This window comes from Apus apus, chromosome 1 (genome assembly GCF_020740795.1).
Source record: "Apus apus isolate bApuApu2 chromosome 1, bApuApu2.pri.cur, whole genome shotgun sequence".
In the NCBI taxonomy this organism is placed as follows: Eukaryota; Metazoa; Chordata; class Aves; order Apodiformes; family Apodidae; genus Apus; species Apus apus.
In genome coordinates, this window is record NC_067282.1 from 7,259,048 (window position 1) to 7,282,710 (window position 23,663).

Below are 23,663 nucleotides of genomic sequence, written 5' to 3' on the forward strand. Positions count from 1 at the left end.
AGGTTTTTTTTCTAAAGTACATCTTTCTTTCTGTCATGTTACAGAAGACTTGACTGATTAAGACATTTTTCTGCACTACAGCATGTGTTTTCTTTAGGTGAAGCTGATTTCTTTTTACCACAGCAGGAATGAATGTTGTTTTATCACATAGAAATCAAATCATCAGCAGTTCTCTTAAACCCTGTGTGATTCACTGGAACAGTAGTGCTTGGAAAGCACTAGTGCCAAAAGAAAATTAGGAGTGATAGCAAAGAGTAAATGAGGTATGGCATTCAAGTGTAGCAGCATGGCAAAAAACCTCAGTGATGTTGAATTACATCATCACAGAATCACATAGTGGTAGGGGTTGGAAGGGACCTCTGGAGATCATCTAGTACAACCCCCCTGTCAGAGCAGGATCCCTTAGAGCAGATACATGGCCAGACATGTTTTGAATGTCTCCAGGGATGGAGACTCCACAGCCTCCCTGGGCAGCCTTTTCCAGTGCTCTGTTACCCTCAGAGTAAAGAAGTATTTTCTTAAATTTAAGTTAATTCTCCTGTGTACCAGTTTGTGACCATTAACCCTTGTTCTGTCACTGGACACCACTGAGAAGAGGTTAGCCCCATCCTCCTGACACCCCCTGTAGATATTTATAAGCACTAATGATAACATGTCAGATGGCAGGGAGGAGGGTGACAGCTGCTTTTGCAAGGAGGAGTTGGAAGCTCAGCACTGTATTAGGTGTTGGTACCCGGGTACCATGTAGGTAACTGGGAGGCCATGCAGAGTGCATCAGAATGTTGTCTGTCATTCCTTAACTGAAGCTTCCTGTATAAATTCACAAAAGTAGCACTGCATCTTCTTCATAAACTCAGTTGTTATGTTCATGGACCATTTCCTTCTGATATTTCTCAAGCAACTGAGCAGGTGACATTTTCTTTTTTCTACTATTCCCCATTTTTTTTCACACATGCTTACCTAGGTTTTTCACTTGTTGCAAATACTTTGGTAGGTAAACTTCAGTCCTCAGCTGGTGTAATTGTCAAGCTAACTTCATTAGGGAGTATTTCAACTCCCAGGTGGAGTTTTATCATTCCTGATATTATTTATAGAATGATAGAACTATTCAGGTTGGAAAAGACCCTTGGGATCACTGAGTCCAACCATCACCCCTATTCTACAAAGTTCTCCGCTAAACCATATCCACCACCACCATATCCAAACAACCCTTAAACACATCCAGGGATGGTGACTCAACCACCTCCCTGGCCACCTATTCCAGTGTCTAACCACTCTTTCTGTGAAAAAAATTTTCCTAATGTCCAGTCTAAGCCTGCCCTGTTGCAGCTTGAAGCCATTCCCTCTTGTTCTGTCGCTAGTTGGAGGCCTGTGACTAGTGGAGTCCCTCAGGGGTCGGTACTGGGACCGGTGTTGTTCAACATCTTCATCAACGACCTGGATGAGGGTACAGAATGTACCCTCAGCAAGTTTGCTGATGACACCAAGCTGGGAGGAGTGGCTGACACACCAGAAGGCTGTGCTGCCATTCAGAGAGACCTAGACAGGCTGGAGACTTGGGTGGGGAAAAACCTGATGAAGTTCAACAAGGGCAAGTGTAGAGTTTTGCATTTGGGGAAGAAAAATGCCATGCACCAGTACAGGTTGGGGGCTGACCTGCTGGAGAGCAGTGTAGGTGAAAGGGACCTGGGGATCCTGGTAGACAGGAGGATGACCATGAGCCAGCAGTGTGCCCTTGTGGCTAAGAAGGCCAATGGCATTCTGGGGTGCATTAGAAAGGGTGTGGTTAGTAGGTCAAGAGAGGTTCTCCTCCCCCTCTATTCTGCCTTGGTGAGGCCACATCTGGAGTATTGTGTCCAGTTCTGGGCCCCTCAGTTCCAGAAGGACAGGGAACTGCTGGAAAGAGTCCAGCGCAGAGCCACAAAGATGATTAAGGGAGTGGAACATCTCCCTGATGAGGAAAGGCTGAGAGAGCTGGGTCTCTTTAGTTTGGAGAAAAGGAGACTGAGGGGTGACCTCATCAGTGTTTACAAATACATAAAGGGTGAGTGTCAAGAAGATGGAGTTAAGCTTTTTTCAGTGATGACCAGTGATAGGACAAGGAGTAATGGATACAAATTGGAGCATAGGAGGTTTAAGGTGAATATCAGAAAAAAATTTTTTACTGTGAGAGTGACAGAGCACTGGAACAGGCTGCCCAGAGAGGCTGTGGAGTCTCCTTCACTGGAGACATTCAAAACCTGCCTGGACGCCTTCCTGTGTGATGTGCTCTGGGTGACCCTGCTCTGGCGGGGGGGTTGGACTAGATGATCTTTCAAGGTCCCTTCCAACCCCTATGATTCTATGATTCTATGATTCTATGATTCTGTGATTCTATGATTCTATGATAATTACCTGTGAGAAGAGACCAGCACCAGCCTCTCTACAGTGACCTTTCAGGTGTTTGTAGAAACTGATGAGCTCTCCCCTCAGCCTCTTTCTCAAACTAAACATTCCCCGCTCCTTCAAGCGTACTTCATAAGACCCAGGGAACTACAGGTTGGTCAGTCTCACCTCTATGCCTGGCAAGGTCATGGAGTAGATTCTCCTGGAAAGTCTGCTAAGGCACATGGAAAGTAAAGAGGTGATTGCTGACAGCCAACATGGCTTCACTAAGGGCAAGTCATGCCTGACCAATCTGGTGGCTTTCTACAACAAGGCTACAGGGATGGTGGATGGTGGCAGAGCAACTGATGTCATCTACCTGGATTTGTACAAGGTGTTTGACACTGTCCCACATGACATCCTGGTCTCCAAACTGACAAGGCGTGGATTTGACAGATGAACCATTTGGTGGATAAGAGATTGGCTGGATGGCCACACCCAGAGAGTTGTGGTCAATGGCTCAATGTCCAAATGGAGGCAGGTTATGAGTGGTGTCCCTCAGGGGTCAGTATTGGGACTAGTGCTGTTTAGCATCTTTGTTGGAGACATGGACAGTGAGATTGAGTGTATCCTCAACAAATTTGTTGATGATACCAAGATGTGTGGTGTGATTGACACCCAAGAGGGAAGGGACACCATTCAGAGGGACCTTGACAGACTCCCACCTAATTTGGTGTCATCTGCAAACTTACTGATGATGCACTCTATGTCCTTATCAAGATCCTCAATGAAGATGTTAAACAGAAACGGTCCCAACACTGAGCCCTGAGGAACACCTCTTGTGACTGGCCCCAGCTGGATTTGACTCCATTGACCACCACTCTCTGGGCCTGACCATCCAGGCAGTGCTTGATCCAAGAGATCATATGCTCATCCAAGCCATGAGCAGCCAGTTTTTTTATGAGAGTTCTATGGGGAACCATGTCAAAAATTTACAGTAATATAAGCAAGGACAATGATAGATAAAAAACAATTACAACAACAAAACCAACAAACAACAACAACAACAAAACAAGAGGCAAGTCAGAAGATTCAAGAATTATTTTTTTTAACAGTAGCAGAGTGTTGTGGAATGCAGTGGAGATTTAGGTGTCCCACTTCCAAAAATCCAAGTCTATCCAAAGACTGAGGAGAAGGTATGAATAAGGAACAAAATAAATTAGAAGTAGCATGGGGTGAAAGGCAGGAACTTAAGGAAAATTTAAAATTACGTATTATAACAGAGATCAGTATCTAACAGTGACATCTAGAACCAAATAACCTCCCAAAAGAGCAAGGTACCACGTGTGAGTCAATCAAGCAGATCTCATGTTTCCTAAACATTTGTTCCACCTAATTCTATATCAATTTGAGACAGTTTTGGCATTTTTCTCATATTTTTCACTTGGTATGCCTACTTTGCTCAATGCTGTGTTCTTCATAAGGCTGCCGACGTCTGTATTTGTCCTAAATGGGAATATTAGACTACATGTGAGACTTCATCCTCTCCATTCTACTCCTTTAAACAAGATTCGTAAATATTTTCAGTTCTCTCCACATAATCCCAAACTTCTTCAGTGTTTTTAAATAATATATTCAAACCTAAAATAAAAATTCTTTCTCATATAAGCATATATTTTATATTGTAAAGCTTATCATTATCTCCTGCAATTGCCCAAGCAGTAAGGAAGCAAATTTGAAGTCAGTGGATGTTTCACCACCTTGAAGACAGGTGCTGACTTAGGCACACTGCTAACAAAGGTGGATAATTAGCTTTATTCCAGGAGCTGAAGCATTCCTCTGAGTCACAGTTTCACCTTTCATTCTTCCTTCTTGCTGTATGATGCTAATTTAGAGCTGCAATAACTCAAATAATTTAAGGTGTGGAATGTGGCTAACATTTTTGGCTGCTGTTTGGGGGAAGGAGTGCAGGAGGGAGGGAAGGAGAGAGGAAGCAAGCAAGCAAGAGGTCAGCATTCTAGCTGACTTCACTGTACAAGTGTAATGACTTCAGAGAACCTCAACTAAGACATAGTGTGGTCCTTATTCTACATATTTCTAAGCATAACAACATCCTAATTCTTAATTTTTGTTTCTTTACCGTTTTCCACTGGGTAGCCTAGCAATACTGCTTCTAGAATATATGTACAGATGCCATTTTAAGAAATTAGTTACAGTTGCTAAATCACTCCAGAAATCCTCACTGCTTGTGTCTGGACATGAAAACAGTGCTATATTTCATGTGTGGCTTTGTTGCCTAAGGGTGATCTGCAGGGTTGAAGTCCTATTTTCTGAACGTTCCTATTTACCTCTGATGGGAGTCTTGTTAGTTTGACATTTCTAATATAGGTCAGTAACTGTCAGTACTGGATATTATCAAGCTGTTTGTAGCTGAGATAAAATTAATAAAAAAAACCCAAAAAACAAAAACCCACTCTAGTCTTCTAATTAATCTCACAGGAGAGCAAAAACTCATTTAAATTAGAAGTTAAGCTGTCGGCAGCATCAGGAAAAGCTGGTTTCACTTCACTGAGCTGAATTAGAACTCCACATTAATGGAATTAAATCATGTTGCCTTCTTAAACTCTTACATCCATCAAAGCAAAGACTTAGGAGCTGTATAAACAACTGCAGTGCCACCTCCAACCCTTGACATTAGAAACAACATGCTGAGAATACATCATAAAACCAGTGTTAGCGTTGCATTTACTGTTCTCCAGTGGAACTTTCTTGCTATTGTATTTACCAATCTTTTTTCCATTTAATATTGAGAATAATAAATAATAACTTGGAGCCCTAGTTTTGGAGGATTTTATTTTTGCCTACTCAGAATGAAATGATAGACAAATAAATGTATACATCTATTGTTGTATATATCATTGTTGTATACAAAGAGGTCTCTTTCCAGCCTGTTCATCACTAGGTTCATCACTGCTTCTTTATGAGAACATGCACATCAGTTGAGTTAGGAAGCCCATAAATATATTTATGCTGCCAGTTTTGACTTGTCAAAACAAAGATATATGAAAAGAAGAGGTTTCCTAAATTAGGGCTATAGCGAATAGAGGACAAGTTCCTTCTTGATAGGAGCTGGGCTGGGAGAGGAAAGCAGATTAATTTTCTGTGTGTAAAGACAATATGCATTTGTTTCATACAGATAAAAGTGACCAGGAAAAAAATTAGATTGTAACAACCCTCTTTCTTCCACCCTCAATGCAATAGGCAGGCTTTGGGATGAACTCTCATCTGAGCATCATGCAGTCTGATCCTTAGTGGTGGTTCATCCTTCTTTTTTATTGCCAAATTGCATTAGAGAAGTCTAAGCCACAATAAATATCTCCCTAAAGCAGTTGTTTCATCCCAGGCAGGGGTTTCACTGCAATATTGTGTATTGGTACAAGTGTCATTTGTGAAGGGAATGTGGTAGTTCATGTGGTCCCTCCAGGGAAGGAAGGGTTTAGGATGCTGCCTCCAGTTTCAGCATCACCCACACAGCAGAAGTGCCCTCAGAGCATTCTTGGACTAGAACAGAATTAAAACTAAAGAGGCTGGTTACTCACCTTCCTGTTGCTATAATTCTTATTGATATTGTTATTTTCATAATAAATATTTTAAAAGCTATGCTGACACTAGGCTGCTCTATTTTGGGTATTTAACAGAGTCATGAAATGGCAGGCCCTGCCTAAGAAATAGGTTTAAAACAAAAAACAACTTTAACTCATTAAAAAATAGGGGTTGGATTCTTTGTTCCCTGTTTAGCCCGTCATTATTAATTTATAGTCTCATTCTTTGTTACTTCACTCATATGAATTGTCATACAAGAATAGTATATTATACTTCTCAATGAGCTAAAATTAAAATGGAATTCAGTTAAATCTGGTATTTTACAGGATGTAGGATTCATTTCTTCAGGGAAAATCCATTGTATGTGGCTGGAGTATTAAGTAGTATATTGAAATCTTATTACTTTATATTATTTAAATTATTGAGACGTTCATTCTTTAACATTTCAGAGAAAGGGCAGCATTTTTATAAGCCTAAATGTCAAACTTACACAGATCTGTGGAAGTAAAAATATGTTACTTACCTCTATATCTCAATAGTTATGTGTCTATGCTTAGACATTCATCATTCAAAATGTTGGTGGCAACAACTCAGAAGTTTTACTTTGTTTTGTGATACAAAAGACATGACATGTGCATAAGTGTGTCAAGCATATGATGGAAATGCTTCTTTCTGCTGATTCCACCACTTTGACAGAAGCCACCAAGAGCTTTATCATTTAAATAAGCCAGTGATATCAGGCTGTTATTTCTGGATCCAACTGGATAGTCACTTGTGTCAAGCAGTGATTAAACTGCATTTTGGATTTTTAGCTGTCTTTGTATTCATGGCAATACCTTAGAAGGCATAAGCCTGCACTGAGTATCAAACTTCATTTTTATAATGATGTAAAAAGTAAGTTTTCGTATGACCAGTTCCGAAATATTTTCATGAAAAAGCCAAGAACTCATTTGAACTCTGTGTCACAAATACCTTGGACTTGAAAAGGGTTTCTGATGAGTAGAATATTGCCAATAGCTGAACCCCTGCCTTGGAAGAAGTGAGATATAAGATTTCTTGCACAGCTTTCCATAAGCAGGTAATCTTTCCAGTCAGGGGTACTAATGACATCTAGTGCTTGAGCAGTTTGGTAATATCAGGAGAATATTGAATTGAAATACCTGCTTTAATTTATACTTGTTATGGATTATACGACTTAATAGAACATCTGATGTAACAGAAAATAGTATGGCCATCCTAGTCTTCTTTATTTTCACTCTGTCAGTGAAATGTGTTTTGTTTTCCAAAGAATCTGCTTCTCCTTCTGATTCTTCTTTTTATGCCATCCTGCCCGAATTAACTTTTGAGTGATTTGCTCCTTCTTGCCCCAGCCATAATAATATTGTATGAGAGTAACTACCAAGCACAGAACAAATTCTCAAGTGGCCCAGAAGAGTGACAGTGAGTCCTGCCCTTCTGCTGAGATGTTACACATCTGATTTTCTGAAAGGGATTAATATCTTCTTTTGGCAAAGCAGTTTTGGAAGTGTTTTAGGCTGGACACCCAAAATCAAGGAACCTGCTGCTCCTAATCACTTCTTGAAATGTCATTTGCTCTCATTTCAATTTTGTGCTTCAACAATGATTTTCCTTAGAAAGTTAATAAATAGCATTTTTACTGATGTTTCCAAATATGTTTTAAACAATAATAATTTGCTTTTTTAAAAAGATGGCCCTTTTTTTTAACACACATGAACAGTGAAATCCAAAAATAAATTTATGAGACTGCAGCCAATACCAGCCAATAGCAGATCTGGGGAGGCCTTTTTGGAAAGCTCATTCATTCTATGTGAAGAAGAGTGTGTGAAGTCAAACAGAGATCTTTTATAAAGACAAGGGTTTTTTTGCTAATTCTGTAAAGGCCATTATGGACATTATGTTGCGAAAAGTATTTATTCATCCATTATATAAAATATTTAGAAACAGACAAGTTATAACCTTCAAGTTCTGCACAAAGTAGCCTGGGTTAAGTATCAATCCTCAAGGCTGACTGAATCCATCAGTAAAATGCTTCATTGCTGTGGGGACTGAGAGTCTATTACAGTGATCAGACTGGTCCCTGCTCTCATATTGAATCTTCCAGTGAAGGAGCAATAATTCACCATTCAGTAAATTACTTTGGTGAATATAGCCCATTTTTTTATTTGCAACATCCAAACATAGTCACATCCCAAGTGCTTACTATTCAATATGTTTTTCTGACCATCATCACTTATTAAATTCTGTAGGTAAATGGGAAATTATTTGTGTTCAGTATTTAGCAGCTGAAAGTCCTGCCTTTAATGGTCTTGTAAGTTTGCTCATTTTGAAGCTGGTCAGAGTTACATAAATAAGTTTACTTGTAGTAAAAATAGGGCAATGTTGAAATCTTTTTTTGGAAAAGAAGCAAGTTCTCAGAATTCCAGCCAGTTCTGCTAGTTGTGATTAGCTGTAGATATTGTGGCTCTGGCTGTAACATATGCCATAGCTCTAGTAAGAAGAAGATCTTGAAGCAGGGTGAGGTGGTTTAAGTGTTTTAAGGCAAAGTGCCATATCAGCTGTCATTCCTCAGCTTCCCTTTCCTATGACAACATTCCTTTGAAAAACAGAACACTACACAACATTTGTGAAATAAACCCCATTCCCATCTGAAAGCTTCAGTTGCTACCTAACCATGCCTTGTTAGTAGATGTTTTCTTCTGCAAAATATGTAGCATCTGTTGGAAGAGTAAAAACTGCTTGTTTAAAGTCTCTGTTGTGGGTTTGGCTTCAGCAGTGTAGCTCAGACAGGTCTTGACCATGGTCCTTCTCTTAGAAACTGAGCTGACATACATACATCATCGTCCTGCCTCTCTTCTGGGTTCTTATTCCTTGTACCAGCTGTATTCTTGCATCTCTTGATGCAGCTGCAGGGAATAAAGTTTCTGAGAGTCGAGCAGCACAGGGAAAAAAGGTGGAGGAGTTACAGCTCTGCTGTGCCACTTCTGTCTCAAATTCAAGGGAGAGGCTGTTCCATTCCTTATTAATTTTGCTTGGGAAGCCAGTACTTGAACACAAGGATACAGCTCTGTAGAGGGGGAGGGACAGAAGACAAGCCACAACCTAAACTTCATTTTTTTAAAAAAGCATAAAAACTAAAAAAAAAGGTAATTTAAAAATACCCATCCTAAGTAATTTTCAATATGCAAACTTAATGTGACATTAGAACTGATACTCATAAATTATCATTCTGCAATGTTTGTCCAGCTCTACTCTTCCATGCACACCATGATGCCAGAGACTGATGATACTTCTGTACAACCTATGTTTTGATATAAAACATAGGCCTTTATAAAGAGATAAAAAACTCTGTAGTTCTTCTAAGGGGAATATACTTTCCCACAAACCTTCTGAAATTCTCAGAGCAAGGAGGAGCACAGAGGTTTACCAACATGAAACAGGAGCAAAAGAGTTACAACAGAAAATACCAGCAGGTAGCAGGTCTTTTGTCTGTCCTGTGGCATGATATCCTGTGTCCCAGCTCTATGGTACACAGAAAAATCTCTTCTGTCAGGCAGCATTGGCTGTGCTGCAGGGAAAAATGCCTGTAAAATAGGTGTATTGCTCACTAATGTTTAGTGTCTAAGTTTTTAATGGCAGTAAGGCCTGCTCCTTCTGAACAAACAGCTTGAGTTGTATACGAGGCTTGAAATCAAGGCAAAGTCTGCAGTTTATAGAATCAGTGATACCAAACTGACTTAGAGATTTATTTTTAATGTGTACTTTGCATTATTAATACTGGGCCTCACTATGTGATGTAGCTATTAAAACTAATCAGAAGATACATCCAGATGCTTCTGCCTTTATTTTATTTTTTTTTTAAATAAAACACAATGTCTTTGATAAGGAATCAGTATTATCACAGAACTGCCTTTGACTGGTGCCAGTTTTTATCCATTTATATTTACATTAATAGTAACAGTACAATACTATGAAGGGGCTACAGGAAAGCTGGGCAGGGACTTTTTACAAGGGCCTGTAGTGAGAGGACAAAGGGTAATGGATCAAAACTGTGGGAGGGTAGATTTAGGTTGGACATGAGGAGGAAATTGTGTAGTATGAGGGTGGTGAGTCACTGGCACAGGTCATTCAGGGAAGTTGTGGATGCCCCATTCCTGGAAGTGTTGAAGGGCAGGTTGGATGGGGCTTGGAGCAACCTGGTCTAGTGGGAGGTGTCCCTGCCCTTGCAGGGTACTTGGAACTAGATTATCTTTAAGGCCCCTTCAAACCCAAACCATTCTGAGTCTATGATTCTATGATAATAGTACAATACTGAAGTTTACTTACACTTTGTAATTTATTGGGTGCATGTAACATAGTAACTATTTTTGAGGCTTGTTAATCATGAACACGCAGCATGGGAGCAGCCATTAGACCTCAGGATTTTCTATGAAAAAGTTTTTTCTTTCAGAGAGTCTGTATTTTGTTTACAAAATGGCATGGTTTTTTTCTATATGTTGTGTCACAAATCGATGAAATTTCATGTGGAAAAACTCAAGCTACTTAAAATCTGATAGAAAAATGAATGTGGTTGAAATTTGTATAATTCCAAGTTACATTATGGTGCAATTATAAACTGTGCTTGTTCTCTTTTGCTGAGCATTCTGCCTGAGAGACACTAAGAATTAGGTTGATTGCATCATTTACTGTTTTACCTGCTATTCTGACATTAACTGTGCGTTAAGATTGGTATATGTAGCTGAACAGTTAGTATCTTAGTTATTTTAAGTCACTGAACTGTGTATATGTATATTTTTTACAAAGAATAGGAAAGATAAGGGGGGGTTATTCTCTTAATTATCTGCTCTTAATGAGGACTGAAACCTGATTTTAAACAAGGGAGATCATAGGATTAATCTCTTTTTTGAAGAGATGAGCATCACTGCAGTCAAAATGCTTTAGACAGGTGTAAAGCAATCTGATGGTTATTTCTATTTGGGCATTTGCTAAACTGCTAGAGATGATAAGAATAAGAGAAGCCTGTATTTCTTTAACAAATGCTTTTCTTTATTCTTCCTTGCTCATACAGTCACTCCCAGCACAGCACTGCAACCCGTCCTCCCACAGTGAGCTTGCAGCGGACCATTTCTGTGGAAGGGTAAGATGATTCTCTGTTGAGGCTGCCTGTGATACCACTAGGCCAGACACTGAACTACCCACATACACATAGGAGTTCACTACATGTTTTTGCACACCATACCATTCAAGTCTGTGAGATGGAGAAACAAACACTTTCAAATTACTACTGATCCTTTCTAGATACACTAAAAGGTTTGGTTTTCATGGAGATGAGACTGTCTGTCATGGAGATACATACACTACATCTCTTCAATTCATCTTGCTTGTCTTATGCTAATATTTGCTTGCATTAGCTGTAAAATGGTTCACACTAAACATGGAAATACCCAGTGAAGTCTTAGTCTATTTTCTTAATGTATGTGTGAGTGCTTTTTGATGAAGTAGTATCCCAAACTAAGGATGGAGAAGTACTGATAGAGAATAATAATCCTCTGCTGATGTATATCTGTGTATATTCATTTGTTAATTGTAGAAGCATAGCTCCGAGTAATTAGTTGAATTTGACAGAAGTAATAGGGTAAAATATGAATAATTCACAACCACAGTTAATATTTTTGCATGTTTAAGATATGAGAAAAACTGATATTTAACACTGAAAGACTTAGAGTTTGGTTGCACTGACTGGTGTAGTTTACAAAAACTGGTAGATTTGTTTCTCTCCTCCAATAGAAATATGGAACTGTGTGAATATTGTGTGTAATAACTTGTCATTGGCTGCTCTCAGGTCCTATTTCAAAGCTTTTCTTTCCTGTGACAAAAATGAGAATCCAAAGTTTCCGCAGAGGAAAGATGCCATCTTGTATTTTGATTATTTTACAACCTTACTCTGTTGCAGTCATAAAATAAAATGTTAGATATGTGAAATAAGCCACACTTAAGTGAGCCCTGAAATGTTCTTCCCACAAGTCTTAATTTTTTCTCTCTTATCTAGATCTAAGTTCCAAGATTTTAAGTTTTTATTTAAAATGTATAGACAGCTGTAGTAACTATTCATTAAAAACAAGACTGAATAGTGAAATTGCTATAGGCAAGGTGCACAAGGCTGAAGGGCTGTCATCTGGAAGGTAATTCTATAAATGAAGCTCTGATCATCTAACCTTCTTGCTTAAAACAGGGATAATTTCAAGTCAAAGCAGATTGCTCTGGGTGTTCTCCAGTGAAGCTGTTACTGTTGCACAAGTTCTGGGAAACCTGTCTCAGTGCTTAAACAACCTCATTTGGGAATTATTTTCTTTATCTCTCTCTTTAAAGAACAGAGAGTCACAATAAATCCCCCTGTCTTTTCCTCAAATCAGTTCATAAATAAGTTGATGCTTGGAAAAAATAAAGTTGAGCTTCTAGAACAAGTTTACCAATTAAAATGGTGACTGGAGAAAAAAAAAAAAGAAAAAAAAAAAAAAAAGGAGGTGGGGAGGCAAGAAAAAAAAATTGCTAAATTGTGATTTAAGATAAGAAGTTCTATTATGATGTCTCTGACTTGGTCTACTGAACTCCATAATTCAGGAGGTATCCTACAGCTTTAAACTCCTATTGAAATTTGGAAATCCATCTCTCTACATAATTTTTTAGATAAGTTGCAGAATTTGTACCAGCCACACAGATAACTTGCATATATTGTGTATGAATCATTAGAGCACAGGAAATCTGCAATTGATATTACAGGTCTCCTACTGCTCAGGAGGTAGAAGAATATCTGGCTTGTAATTATTACTAATCAACTTAAACTGAGTCATATTTCATTTCCCACAGGAAAGTGTGACTGTTAAGCCTATTCCACTGCTGAGCAAAAATAAGTAATCAGCTCAGCCCTAAATATTTCATTATGTTAAAGCTCAATTTATTCTAATGTTTTTGTAAAGTCCATGCTGCTAAGTATGTTTATAGCTAATACATCCTGAGGTCAAAACAGAGTTATTTTTCTCCTTTAGGAACTGGGTTTCAAACAGAGTTATTTTTCACTTTTAGGAACAAGGTTTCCATCAGTAGAGCCTTGTATTTAGGTGACTCATTGTGTTGCTTTGGAGATGCAGTTTGTAGATAGCTGTTTTACCTGCAGGCATCCCTTGTACATGCTTAGATTTGGGGCCTGCATCCTGGCTCTGTGTGACCAACTGTGTAGTCACTGAAGCAATGTAGTTATTGGGTCCTATGAGGGAGAAATGAAATATGGGAGAGATAAAGAATACAGGGGGAATTGCATTCACTGGCATTTATTCCTTTCCACCCTGTTGAATATGTGATAATTGAGCTGGCTAGAATAGACTTTTAAAAACCTTTAATAGTTGTTTTTTTTTCATCTAGGCAGTGGATTCATATGTAAAAACCTTTTTTGTTCTTGTTTTAAGGAGTGCTTTTGTGGGCTTCATGTACAGCTAAAAAAAAAAAAAAGAGTCTTCAAAAAAAAAAGTCTTTAAAGATTAAATTTTCTTTTTATTCAAGCCATATATTCTTCACAGTTTAGTAACTGTACATGAGGTGAACAGATTTACTCTGTGTATAAAAGCATGAACTTCACAGGTGTTTGATGTCATTGTGCAATCTAATTAGTAACTTCCTTAATGGTTTATTTGCATGGTTTAAAAACAAGAAAATGATAATATTTGGATTGGAAAATACTGTTAGCCTGAGTTATTTGAAATGGTTTTAATGAACAATTTTCACTGGGATTATTCAAGATAGGAAAAACAGGGGATGAAAACTAAAACCTGTTATTTGGAAATCCTGCTGTACTGACACAGAAAGCTATAATGCTAGTGGTATATGATGGCTATTCTTTCTGCAGTTGACATTCAGACTAAATTGTATTTTATATGCTACCAGTCATCTCTTCTGCTGAGCTGCTTAGAAAATGGCATTTCAACTTATTTGATCAAGAGTATTTTGATGGAAATTTTGAACAGATTTATCGAAGTGACTATCTCAAATACACATATAAATATTTATACATAAATAAACAGCATTTGAACCATGACTAAGGGTAAGAATTTTTCTTTTGAACAGGACAGATGTTACAGACTGCTTGGTGTTTCAGAAGTGTGTTGTATAAAGGAATTTTGGGTACTTGCTACTAACGGACTGTGTATTGATATTTTGGAACATGGCTTAGAGGCACTGCTATTTTTAGGTATTCTCATAGTCCTTGCATACATCCTGTCTCCTGACAATGCAATGCAGTTGCCTATCACTGTTTCCATCTCATCTATCTTTGTTTACAAACTGAAAAGCAGGAGCATTCATGGTAAATAGACCCATCGAATGCTGTGAGTAATCGCTTATAGAAAAGTGGTTCCAATATGGAAACGATAGTTTTGAAAAGCAGGATGCAAAGCAGCCTTTCTAGTGTGGAGTTGACTGTGTTGGGTATAGCAGGTGGAACAGGGATGCAGTTTTCAGGATTTATTTTTATGTGTAAATAACACACATGCTTTGATTGGGGCAGAGAGACAAGTGCTTGTGTGAGACAAAGGATAAATGAATAAGCATACTGGAATAATCATCTCCCTTTCAAAGGAAAAGAGTATATTAGCTGTCCTACACTGTGGCTCTAGAAATCAATGAGATTTCTCAAATATAGGAGATGTACTCCTATACATTTATGTCAGGCCTCATAGTAAAAATACAGACCAGTTGCATTTTTCAAAAAAGGTCTCATTCCTCTATGCCAATTCCATCTTGCTAGCTGTAAGCAGAAAACACTGCCTGATGTGCAGGCTGTAATTTCTTTACAAAAGAGAAAAAGGAAGACTGGTAAAGTCCAGAGGGGTTCCCACAAAACAAATAAAGTTGCACATGTAGAAGCCAGTGCATTCACACATGCATCAGTCAGGTTGAAGCCTGGCTCCCAGTAGGTTCCCTTGTATTAAGTACACTTCCAAGTTCGTGACAAGTTAGACATTATGTTTGCAGAAAAAATGCATTAAAAATGTAGTCAGTATTAAAGCTGGGATTAAGTATTTCTTCTACAGTTAATGCCAACATTCAGTCAAGAACAAATGCCATAGTCAAGTAAACATAAATAACTTGTTTCAAGCAGAATCGGTAACTGTCATAATCAAAATGATATTTTGCTGTGTGATATGATAACAGGGTAGATTTAGGTTTGACATCAGGAAGAAATTCTTCACCATGAGGGTATTAAGGTGCTGGAATAGGTTGCCAAGGAAGATTGTTGATGCCCGATCCCTGGAGGTGTTTAAGGCAGGCTGGATGAGGCTTGTGCAGCCTGGTCTAGTGTGATGTGTCCCTATTCATGGCAGGGAGGTTGAAACCTGATGATGTTTAAGGTCCCTTCCAACCTTAACCATTCTAGGAGTCTGTGATTCTATGATAAATTAACATCTCATTAAAGACTGCATGCTTAGTTGTTAGAATATCAGTGTTTAGTAAGATAAAAACAAAGTCACTAATCAATTCCACATGATGAAAACGAATGGTCTGCACATGACCAAAACATTGCCTCAGGTCCCCCTCTGGACTGCAGCGCTCAGTGTGGCAGAGCAGGTAGAAGGCAGGTTTTCTTATTGATGTTGTTTTCAATAATAATTGAAATCTTCATAATAATAATTGAATGTCACAAATCAGGTATCAGGCCTCACTGCATCAGGTGCAACACTGATGGGGAGCACAGGTGTGTTCAGCCTCTCCTAGGCTCTGAGATGGTAAAGGGCTGGGGGGTGGAGAAGGGAAGGTCTGCCAGCTCCTGCCTCTGCAGGGCAGGGGGTTTGCAAACCTCACATCACAGGTAGATCTGCGGGAGGGCTGGGGAGGAAGGTGAGACGTAGGATGTCATGGAAAGGATGTTTTGCCAAGCCTAAGAGGGGGATAACGAAAGGAAAAGGTAAAATGCCACAGAAGTGATGTTGCAATAAAACAAGAGGTGAGAGTACTGCAGCTGGATTTTTCTCCAAACTGTTGTGAAGCAGAGACGTAGAAGTTATTAAAGAAAATTTAAATAAGCTAAGTAAGTTTGGTTTCACCTGAACTTTGAAGTCTTTAAAAAGGTATGTACGTGTATTCCAGGCCTTCAGCCACCTGAGATTTCAAATTATCTCGTGTGATTAATCAGTTTTTAAAACACTGTGCACTCTGGCACAATCTGTGCCCATCCAAACTTTTGTGTTAAATACTGTGAAGAGGAATGTTCCATCTATTTGAATTGCCTTTTTTAAGTCCTCCTTCCAGTATGAATTCTCTTTGGTCCTCTGAAGTAAACATACAGGAAGAGAGGTCTGGGGTCTTAGCTGGATCCTGGGTGCTATCCTCATCCACTCAGTAATATAAATAAATATTCTTCTGGTCTTTCTATGATGTGTATAAACACACCATAGAAACAACAAAAACCTGCAGCCAAAGCAAGACCAAAGTCATATTTCTAAGTCCCTGCTGATTTGGGATGCTTCACTGAGTGTATATAACTGAAGAATTATCTAGGGTCAGATATTTGAAAGCAACCAGTGTGCTTAATATTTCTGTAGATGTTCCAAACAGCACAAATATTTTTGACTCCCCAGTTTTATAGATGGTGTGAAAGAAACAGAAAGGCAGAGCTGTGTCAGTGTGAGGTGAATACTAAAACAGGCTGTATGCTTTAATGTAGCCAGGAACACAAAATAAGCAAATTAAAAATCTATTTTATTTCAGTTAGTTATTGTGAGAATTTTTTTTTTTTTCCCAGAAAGCTCTTCCCCTTAATTTATCAGTCCAGTTTTAATCTCTTAAATTAAATCTATAATTACTATGGATTCACAATCTATAGAAGAGCGATTGGGATACTCACATTTTTTTTGTCTTGCCATTTTCTTATTATAAAAGCCTGAACTGATCAAAGGAAGTATTCAGTACAAATGTAGATACAAAACACTTAGCTATTTTCAATATCATGAGCAAATAAAATAAACATGAAGCAAAAAAAAAAGTGTTAAGAAGAGATGCCTCACTTTTTTTATTTCTTTTTGTAATTGCATTTTTATAACAGGATACATTTTGAGTTATGAAGTTTTATCCACTCTGATTTGTTACTTATTGGCTTTAAATATTAATTTATTAATATTTTTCTTCTACATCAGGCCTGCAATTTATAATGTGCTTTACAGCATCTGATCTGATGCATTCCCTGAAGCAAGTAGCCAAGTCCATCCAAATTGATTCTCCCATTGATTTCTGAGCCAGTAAAATTGTGTGGATTGCAGCACTTTATTTGCTCCTTTGCTCCTGGCTCTGTTCTACTGAATCTTCCTTTATTCTTTCTCTACCTTTTTAATTCCTTCCCTGTTCCTACAGATGCACCAACTCCCTTTGTGCTGTTCTCTCTTTTCTTTGCTCTTTGCGCCCCCCCCCCCCCTTTTTTTTTTTTTTCCCTTCTGCTGCCCTCTGCCAGTCCAGGAATGTTTTCATCTCACACTCCTTTCTAATTTCTGCTTGATTTCCCCTGCTGATCTTCTCTGTTTGTATTTGATACAAAGCTGCAGGAGGGCATAAAGCATGCACACATAGAATTAAAGTGCTAGGACACTTTGTTAGCACCTAGAAACGTATCTTCAGCCGTATTTATCACAGAAGAAATTGCAAATGGGATAAGTAGGTAAAGCTGGAGGTAGGAACATGTTTCAGGGTTGTTAGACTGTTCCTTTTTACTAGGTAGCTACAGAGTGCCACCTATTGCCTCCAAACAAAGCAGTGAGTTTCTAAAATAAGTTACCCTGCATTTATCTTTCCCTCAGCTTTTTGTTGTATTTTTTTTTCTGTAGAGAACTACACATTTTTACTGAGGGCATTTACTGTGTGAAAACATAATTCACAATTTAATTGCCTGTCTTTCACTTCTTGCTCTCCCATCACCATGACATCTTTTAAGCCTTTGATTCCATTAACTCCTTTACAGCATTTATCTGCATTCTACTTAAGAGTTACTTCATAGCATCATACAATGGTTTGGGTTGGAAGTGACCTTGAAGGCCATCTAGTTCCAACCCGCCTGCATGAGCAGGGACACCTCCCCACTACACCAGGTTGCTCACACCAGGCCTTGAACACTTCCAGGGATGGGGCAGCCACAGCTTCCCTGGGCAACCTGTACCAGTGTCTCACCACCCTCTCATTTGTAAATAATTTTAATAGAGGCAAAGGAGTTTTTCCTAATGTTGCTTCCCAGATTTTCAAGAAAAATTGAAGCACCTGTTCTTTGATCTCCTTAACCGTGAATTTAAAAGAGTTGCCTATAAACTTTTATACCAAGTGACTAGATATGTAACATCTTTAGCTTTAGAAAACTATCCTTTTCTTTGAGTATGGTTATAGCATTGACAGATAACTCATTTCTGCATTACTCTTAAGAGAGGAATTCATCAGTGACTTCTATTATAGTTCTTTTACTTGAGAAAATTTTTTCTTGCTTTAACATCCTAGCATGCTACAAACCTTTACTGTCATTATATGGGGTTTGGTTGTTGTTTGTTTATTTTTCATTTTCTTACTATGCACATTATGCAAGTGGGAACCATAATATATTTTTTAAATTATTATACTATAGTGAATTGGCCCACATCTTGAATCCACCTTTCAGATTCTGCAGGATACTCAGATGTGAAAGAAATACAAAGACATGTTATGGTTGGTCAGTCTGTATACAGCCAACTTTGAGTAATGACCAAAATGATTACCAAAGTAATGACCTGATTAGGCTAAAGAGCAAGAGCCAAAATCTGCTGTGTTCCAATCACGGCTTCTGACATTTCCCTGTTATTGTTTGAGCTTCCTCTGAACAGAATCACCCAAGAGCAGAATGTGAATTTTGCTGTCAAGAGGCCAGATTTACAAAACAGCACTGACAGCGTTTTAGGCATAAATCTGCTGACTTGATCAGAGACAGGGATTAATAACTGGGCCAACTTTTTGTTGAGCTGCACAGCTTCCTATTCACTGGATACCCAGTTGTATTGACCTAGTTTTGTCCATAGCACTGGCTTTCAACTTTATGATGGGGAAATACTCGCTTTCATTTTGAACAAGGGCTCTTCTGATGCCTCACCAGCAGAGTATGCAAATGTATTTGTTTGATTTTATTACCTCTTTTTCCTCAACTCTTGGGTAAATAATAATGGCAGTAGCTCAACTCTCACAAAATATTTTTGATATGTGGGAGTCAGAGATGACAAGCATCACCGTATCAGTTTGTGGATGAGGAAATAGAAGCTGGAAGAACAAATTATTTGCCAAGATCTCTCAGCAGCACATGTGCTGAGAGGAGGAAGAATCCACACTTCCAGCTCACTGTCCTACTTTTGCTCCAACCCCCAGGCCACCCTTTCTAATTAAAAACCTGTTTAGACTTAGATCTGGATTACATTATGTCTAATCTGCACATATTTAAGAAGGTGCTGAAAGTGTTGCCACAAGGCAAATCAACAGCAGTGATCCAAAAGAAAAACAAACAAACAAAACCAACAATCCTTTATTTTCTGATTGGTTAAAAATACTTCCAGACTCAAGACAACACATTTTTTCTCAGAGCTGCATTTTGGAAAAGGTTGTTTTCTGTCTATACAATGTTAAGAAAAAGTTGTAAGATCCAGGACCACATGGAGTACAACTAATAGTTTCACTAAAGGTTACAATCACCTTTAAAAATGTTATTAAAAAATCTGGTTTTTTCTTTCAAAAATATTAAGTTTTGCTTTCTGAAAGTTGAGATGTTCTTTAAAGATCATGATCAAGCTGGGGATATTGCTTGGATGTTAGCACTGGGATAAGATGAACAGGCACCTACTGGTTTTGGAATTATCATGTAAAGGTTAAGTCCCCATGTATACAGCCATAAGGCTTAACTCACATCAAATAAGGTATTTATTGATGCATCACTTCTCTCTCCCTTTTTTAAACTTTTCTTTAAAAGCAATAAAAAAGCCATTCATATGATGCAGAACTGTTATATAAAACACAGGAAATACTGGATCTTTGTTGCAGGAAGCGTTATGGAGCATGTTTGTGTAGGTGGTGTGTGTATGTGTGCATTTGCAATTGTCAGTTTGCTGGCAATTTTTACTTGTAAAAAATAACAAACAGAAGAACATTCACAGACACTCAGATGTGTGTGTTTGAGAGTACTTGCAGGCTGGGCTTAAGGTATACACATACTAATGTAACAGCATTTACACTTTTTCTGAAAAGTGACTTGTTAGAGAGGTGTGAAATTGGGTAAGTACCAAAAAATATGGGATGTGTGTTTGTATATGTATATATACTTGTGTGTGCTTGTATCCAAGAGAGAGACAGATCTGTGGCCTAGTATGTAGAGTAGGGATTGGGAACTGAAATACCTGGGACATGTTCTCAAGGATGTTACCTTGATGACTTAGGAAAGACATCTCTTTCTGGACATAAATTTTCCCATCAGTTAAATGCATGTTACTAAGTTTATATAAGTGCTGTATGAGGTGTAGCTGTTATTGTTTATTGATTCCCATATAATGAACAACCTTTTAAGTCAGTAGGACAAAAGCAGATACTGTTCAGTCTGTTTCAATGACAAAGCTACTGTGTGACTACAATTACAAGCTCCTGATAGTATCAAACTAAAGTTTTTAATGAAATTCTGCTCTATTAGCTTGAACATGCAAATGTTGTTTGCTCCATATCTGTCAGGATCAAACACACTTGTCATTGCTTTGCATGGAGTTTTAAATATTTTCTTTCTTTATTTGTTTAAAAAGCAGTATTAGAACTTAAATATAAAAAAGGAGAACTTAAAATAAAAAGGTATCATGTAAAAATTGATTCTGCTTGTATCTGCTAGTAAATAGGTTATAAAATATCTTCAGTGTTTAGATTTTAATCCCTCACTTAACTTAGTGAAGATGACACCAGTGAGCTGAAATTAATAGAGATGTTTGGATTGAACCATAAGGAAATAAAATAAATAATGCTGGTTAATTTCTGCCTTATCTGTTCTCCAGTTGACATACTTCTCATTTGTTAAATGCTTTCTTGAGGCAATAAGGGGCCATTTTGTCTTAAGAAAATAATACACTTAGGAGGCCTTGAAAAATGTCTGCGCACTAAGAGTTTTGACCAGATAAACATTATTTTGTTTCTATACAGAGAGCCTCGAAAAATCATCCTGCACAAGGGCTCCACAGGACTTGGTTTTAACATTGTGGGAGGAGAAGATGGGGAAGGCATTTTCGTGTCTTTCATCCTAGCAGGCGGGCCTGCCGACCTCAGTGGAGAACTGCAGAGAGGAGATCAGATTTTGTCTGTAAGTATTTGTTTGTGTTGGGCTTCACTGGCCACCTACCTAATCTTGTCCTTTGTCTATATTGCAAGAGACACACAGAGATCGTTTTGGTTTCCATGTTGTGAAATTCGGACTGAAAACAGTTTGTCACTGAATATTTTGATTATTTGCTTTTGGTTTTTACTGCATTTTTAATGGGGTTGCCTGCACTTAGAGAGAGGATTTTCTCTGCTTAGTGCTATCTACAGTATGGGAACAGCTCAGAGGGGACCTGAGCACAGTGCAGACCTCACCATGTCCCAGTATAGCCCATCATCCAATTCTCTTTTGCCCAAAGTCAGTCCAACTATATTTCTCAAGTTCAGCTTTCCTTTGAGAAAAAGCAGTAGAAGGAAATAGTCTAGACTGGAGGTGCCATCTAGTGTGCACTGAACTGCTTAGCAAATAGCCCAGCACGAGAAGGAGATTAATTAGGTTATGTTAGTTTTGTCTGTGCCTCTAATGGATTTGATGATCACTCTGAAATTAATTTTCCAATTTTAGAGGATAAAAGGCTTTGTAGTCTGAGGTTATATTTTGCATACTTAGTCATAAAAGCCTCTTAATGTCTCTTTCATTTTTATATTGATAGCATGCATTTAAAAAAACAGAGCATTTCTGTTTTAGGGTCTGTCAAGTAATTGAACATCTGACTGAAACAATCTGAACATGAAGGATTTTGAATGACAGTGAAAGCCTTGAAAGTGCAGATAAATATGTGGTCACATTTTGCTGCCTTTCAGAAAAAAAAAAAAAAAAAAAAAACACATCCCAAATTGATCCAGTTGTGGCCGTTTCATGCAAAGTACATAAACAGCCTCTAGGCAAAGAGCTGAAGCACAGGAATTGTTCATCCCAGATGAGTGATGGGTCCACTGGGCTGCAATGTCACTCTTGGTCCCACTGTCATGCAGTCTGTCCCTCTGAATCTTGCATCCTTGGCTGCACTTTGGTCAGCAGCAGAGGCAGAAGATGGCTGTGGCCTGGATGGTCTGTGGCATGGTTATGTGGCACATTTGTGGTCAATGTTTGAATTCTCTCATGAGGAATCTGGAACTGGTTTTCCCACATTACTTTGGAGTTTCGTGGCTGCTAACCTGTTCTATGAAAAGTGAATTAAAAGGTGGCTGGGGCTACTTTGCTATATAAGCAAAATCTGGCTTATTAACAAGTTATAGTATATTTTAACTGGACATGTTCCTTAAAAACGCTTTAAGAAAAACTGAGAAGGGGCAAGTAAAGGATGTTTATGTGCCATAAGAGAACCTCGAGTAGAAAGTTTGTAGGGAACTGCAAGAAAACCAGAATAGACTCTTACAAGATAATCAACATGAAGAGATAAGGAAGGCAAATGCCTGTGCCAAGAAGAACACAGAGAAGAAAACTGGAGAATAGAAATGGAAATTTCTTCAGGACAGTCATGCAATTTATTTTTCTTCCACTAGATGTAGCAAAATAGGACTGACTGAGAGAGCACTATGAGATCAAAGCCTTTCACAGTACATAGTATTCAGAAATCCAGCAGCTCAGATATGGATTTAAAATTTCATTTTCCTTTATTTTTAGGTAAGGGTGTATTTAGGATACTGCCATACTTGAATTTTTAACTCTATTTTTGTCTGTTTCATAGCAATGTTTTTCATAAGTCCTAATTAAAGTTACAATGCTGCAGCATTTACTTGTCATGCAAGTGTAGTTTATTTTTTCATTAGGCAGAGAGGGATGGAAGTTATTAGCAAATTAGACTGCATGCATATCCCCAGGCAATCACCAAGTCAGGCACTGCTGACTTATTTAGTCACAAATAACTATTATGAATCCATTTTTCCGTATTCAAATGCAACAAATTTCATGCACAGGCTACCTTTAGACCTTATTAATCTTAGGCCATTATCTAGTGAAGCATCCCAGACACCTTAATTTTATAAAGGCTGCACAAAGTAGGTCTGTTTCTTTCTGTTTATTCTTTCTTGCCTCATACTTCAGAAACACTTCCCTGCAGAAACAGTTTTTCCTTTTGTTTCTCAAAACATGACACATCTGATTTACCAAGAATAAACAGCACCCTCAAAGCTGATATTTCTAATTAACTCAAGCTTGGTTAAACTTCTTTCAGACAGGAAATTTAGTAAGTGATTTAAACTTTGGAGTTGTGGATTTAAATCTGTGATTAGGCTTTGTCCTTTTGTGTGACTGTGGGTGAGATGCTTTATTTTTCTAAGGCTCAGTCTCTCATGTGGAAGAGGAGGATCACAGCACTTCCTAATCCATTCCTGTGCTGAGAATGTGG

General features: G+C 38.2%; 1 protein-coding gene across 19 annotated transcripts in view; it reads left to right on the forward strand.

Annotated features, from left to right (window-relative positions):
* Positions 1 to 23,663, forward strand: part of DLG2 (discs large MAGUK scaffold protein 2) — a 1,033,121-nt gene that overhangs the window by 784,398 nt on the left and 225,060 nt on the right. For 17 of the 19 annotated variants that reach the window (XM_051620514.1, XM_051620368.1, XM_051620405.1 and 14 more), the window contains 2 exons: positions 11,054 to 11,122; positions 21,199 to 21,355. In XM_051620514.1, coding sequence (XP_051476474.1) covers positions 11,054 to 11,122; positions 21,199 to 21,355 — 226 coding nt within the window. The remainder of the gene's footprint in view (positions 1 to 11,053; positions 11,123 to 21,198; positions 21,356 to 23,663) is intronic. The other 2 variants (XM_051620442.1, XM_051620473.1) reach the window with 1 other exon arrangement.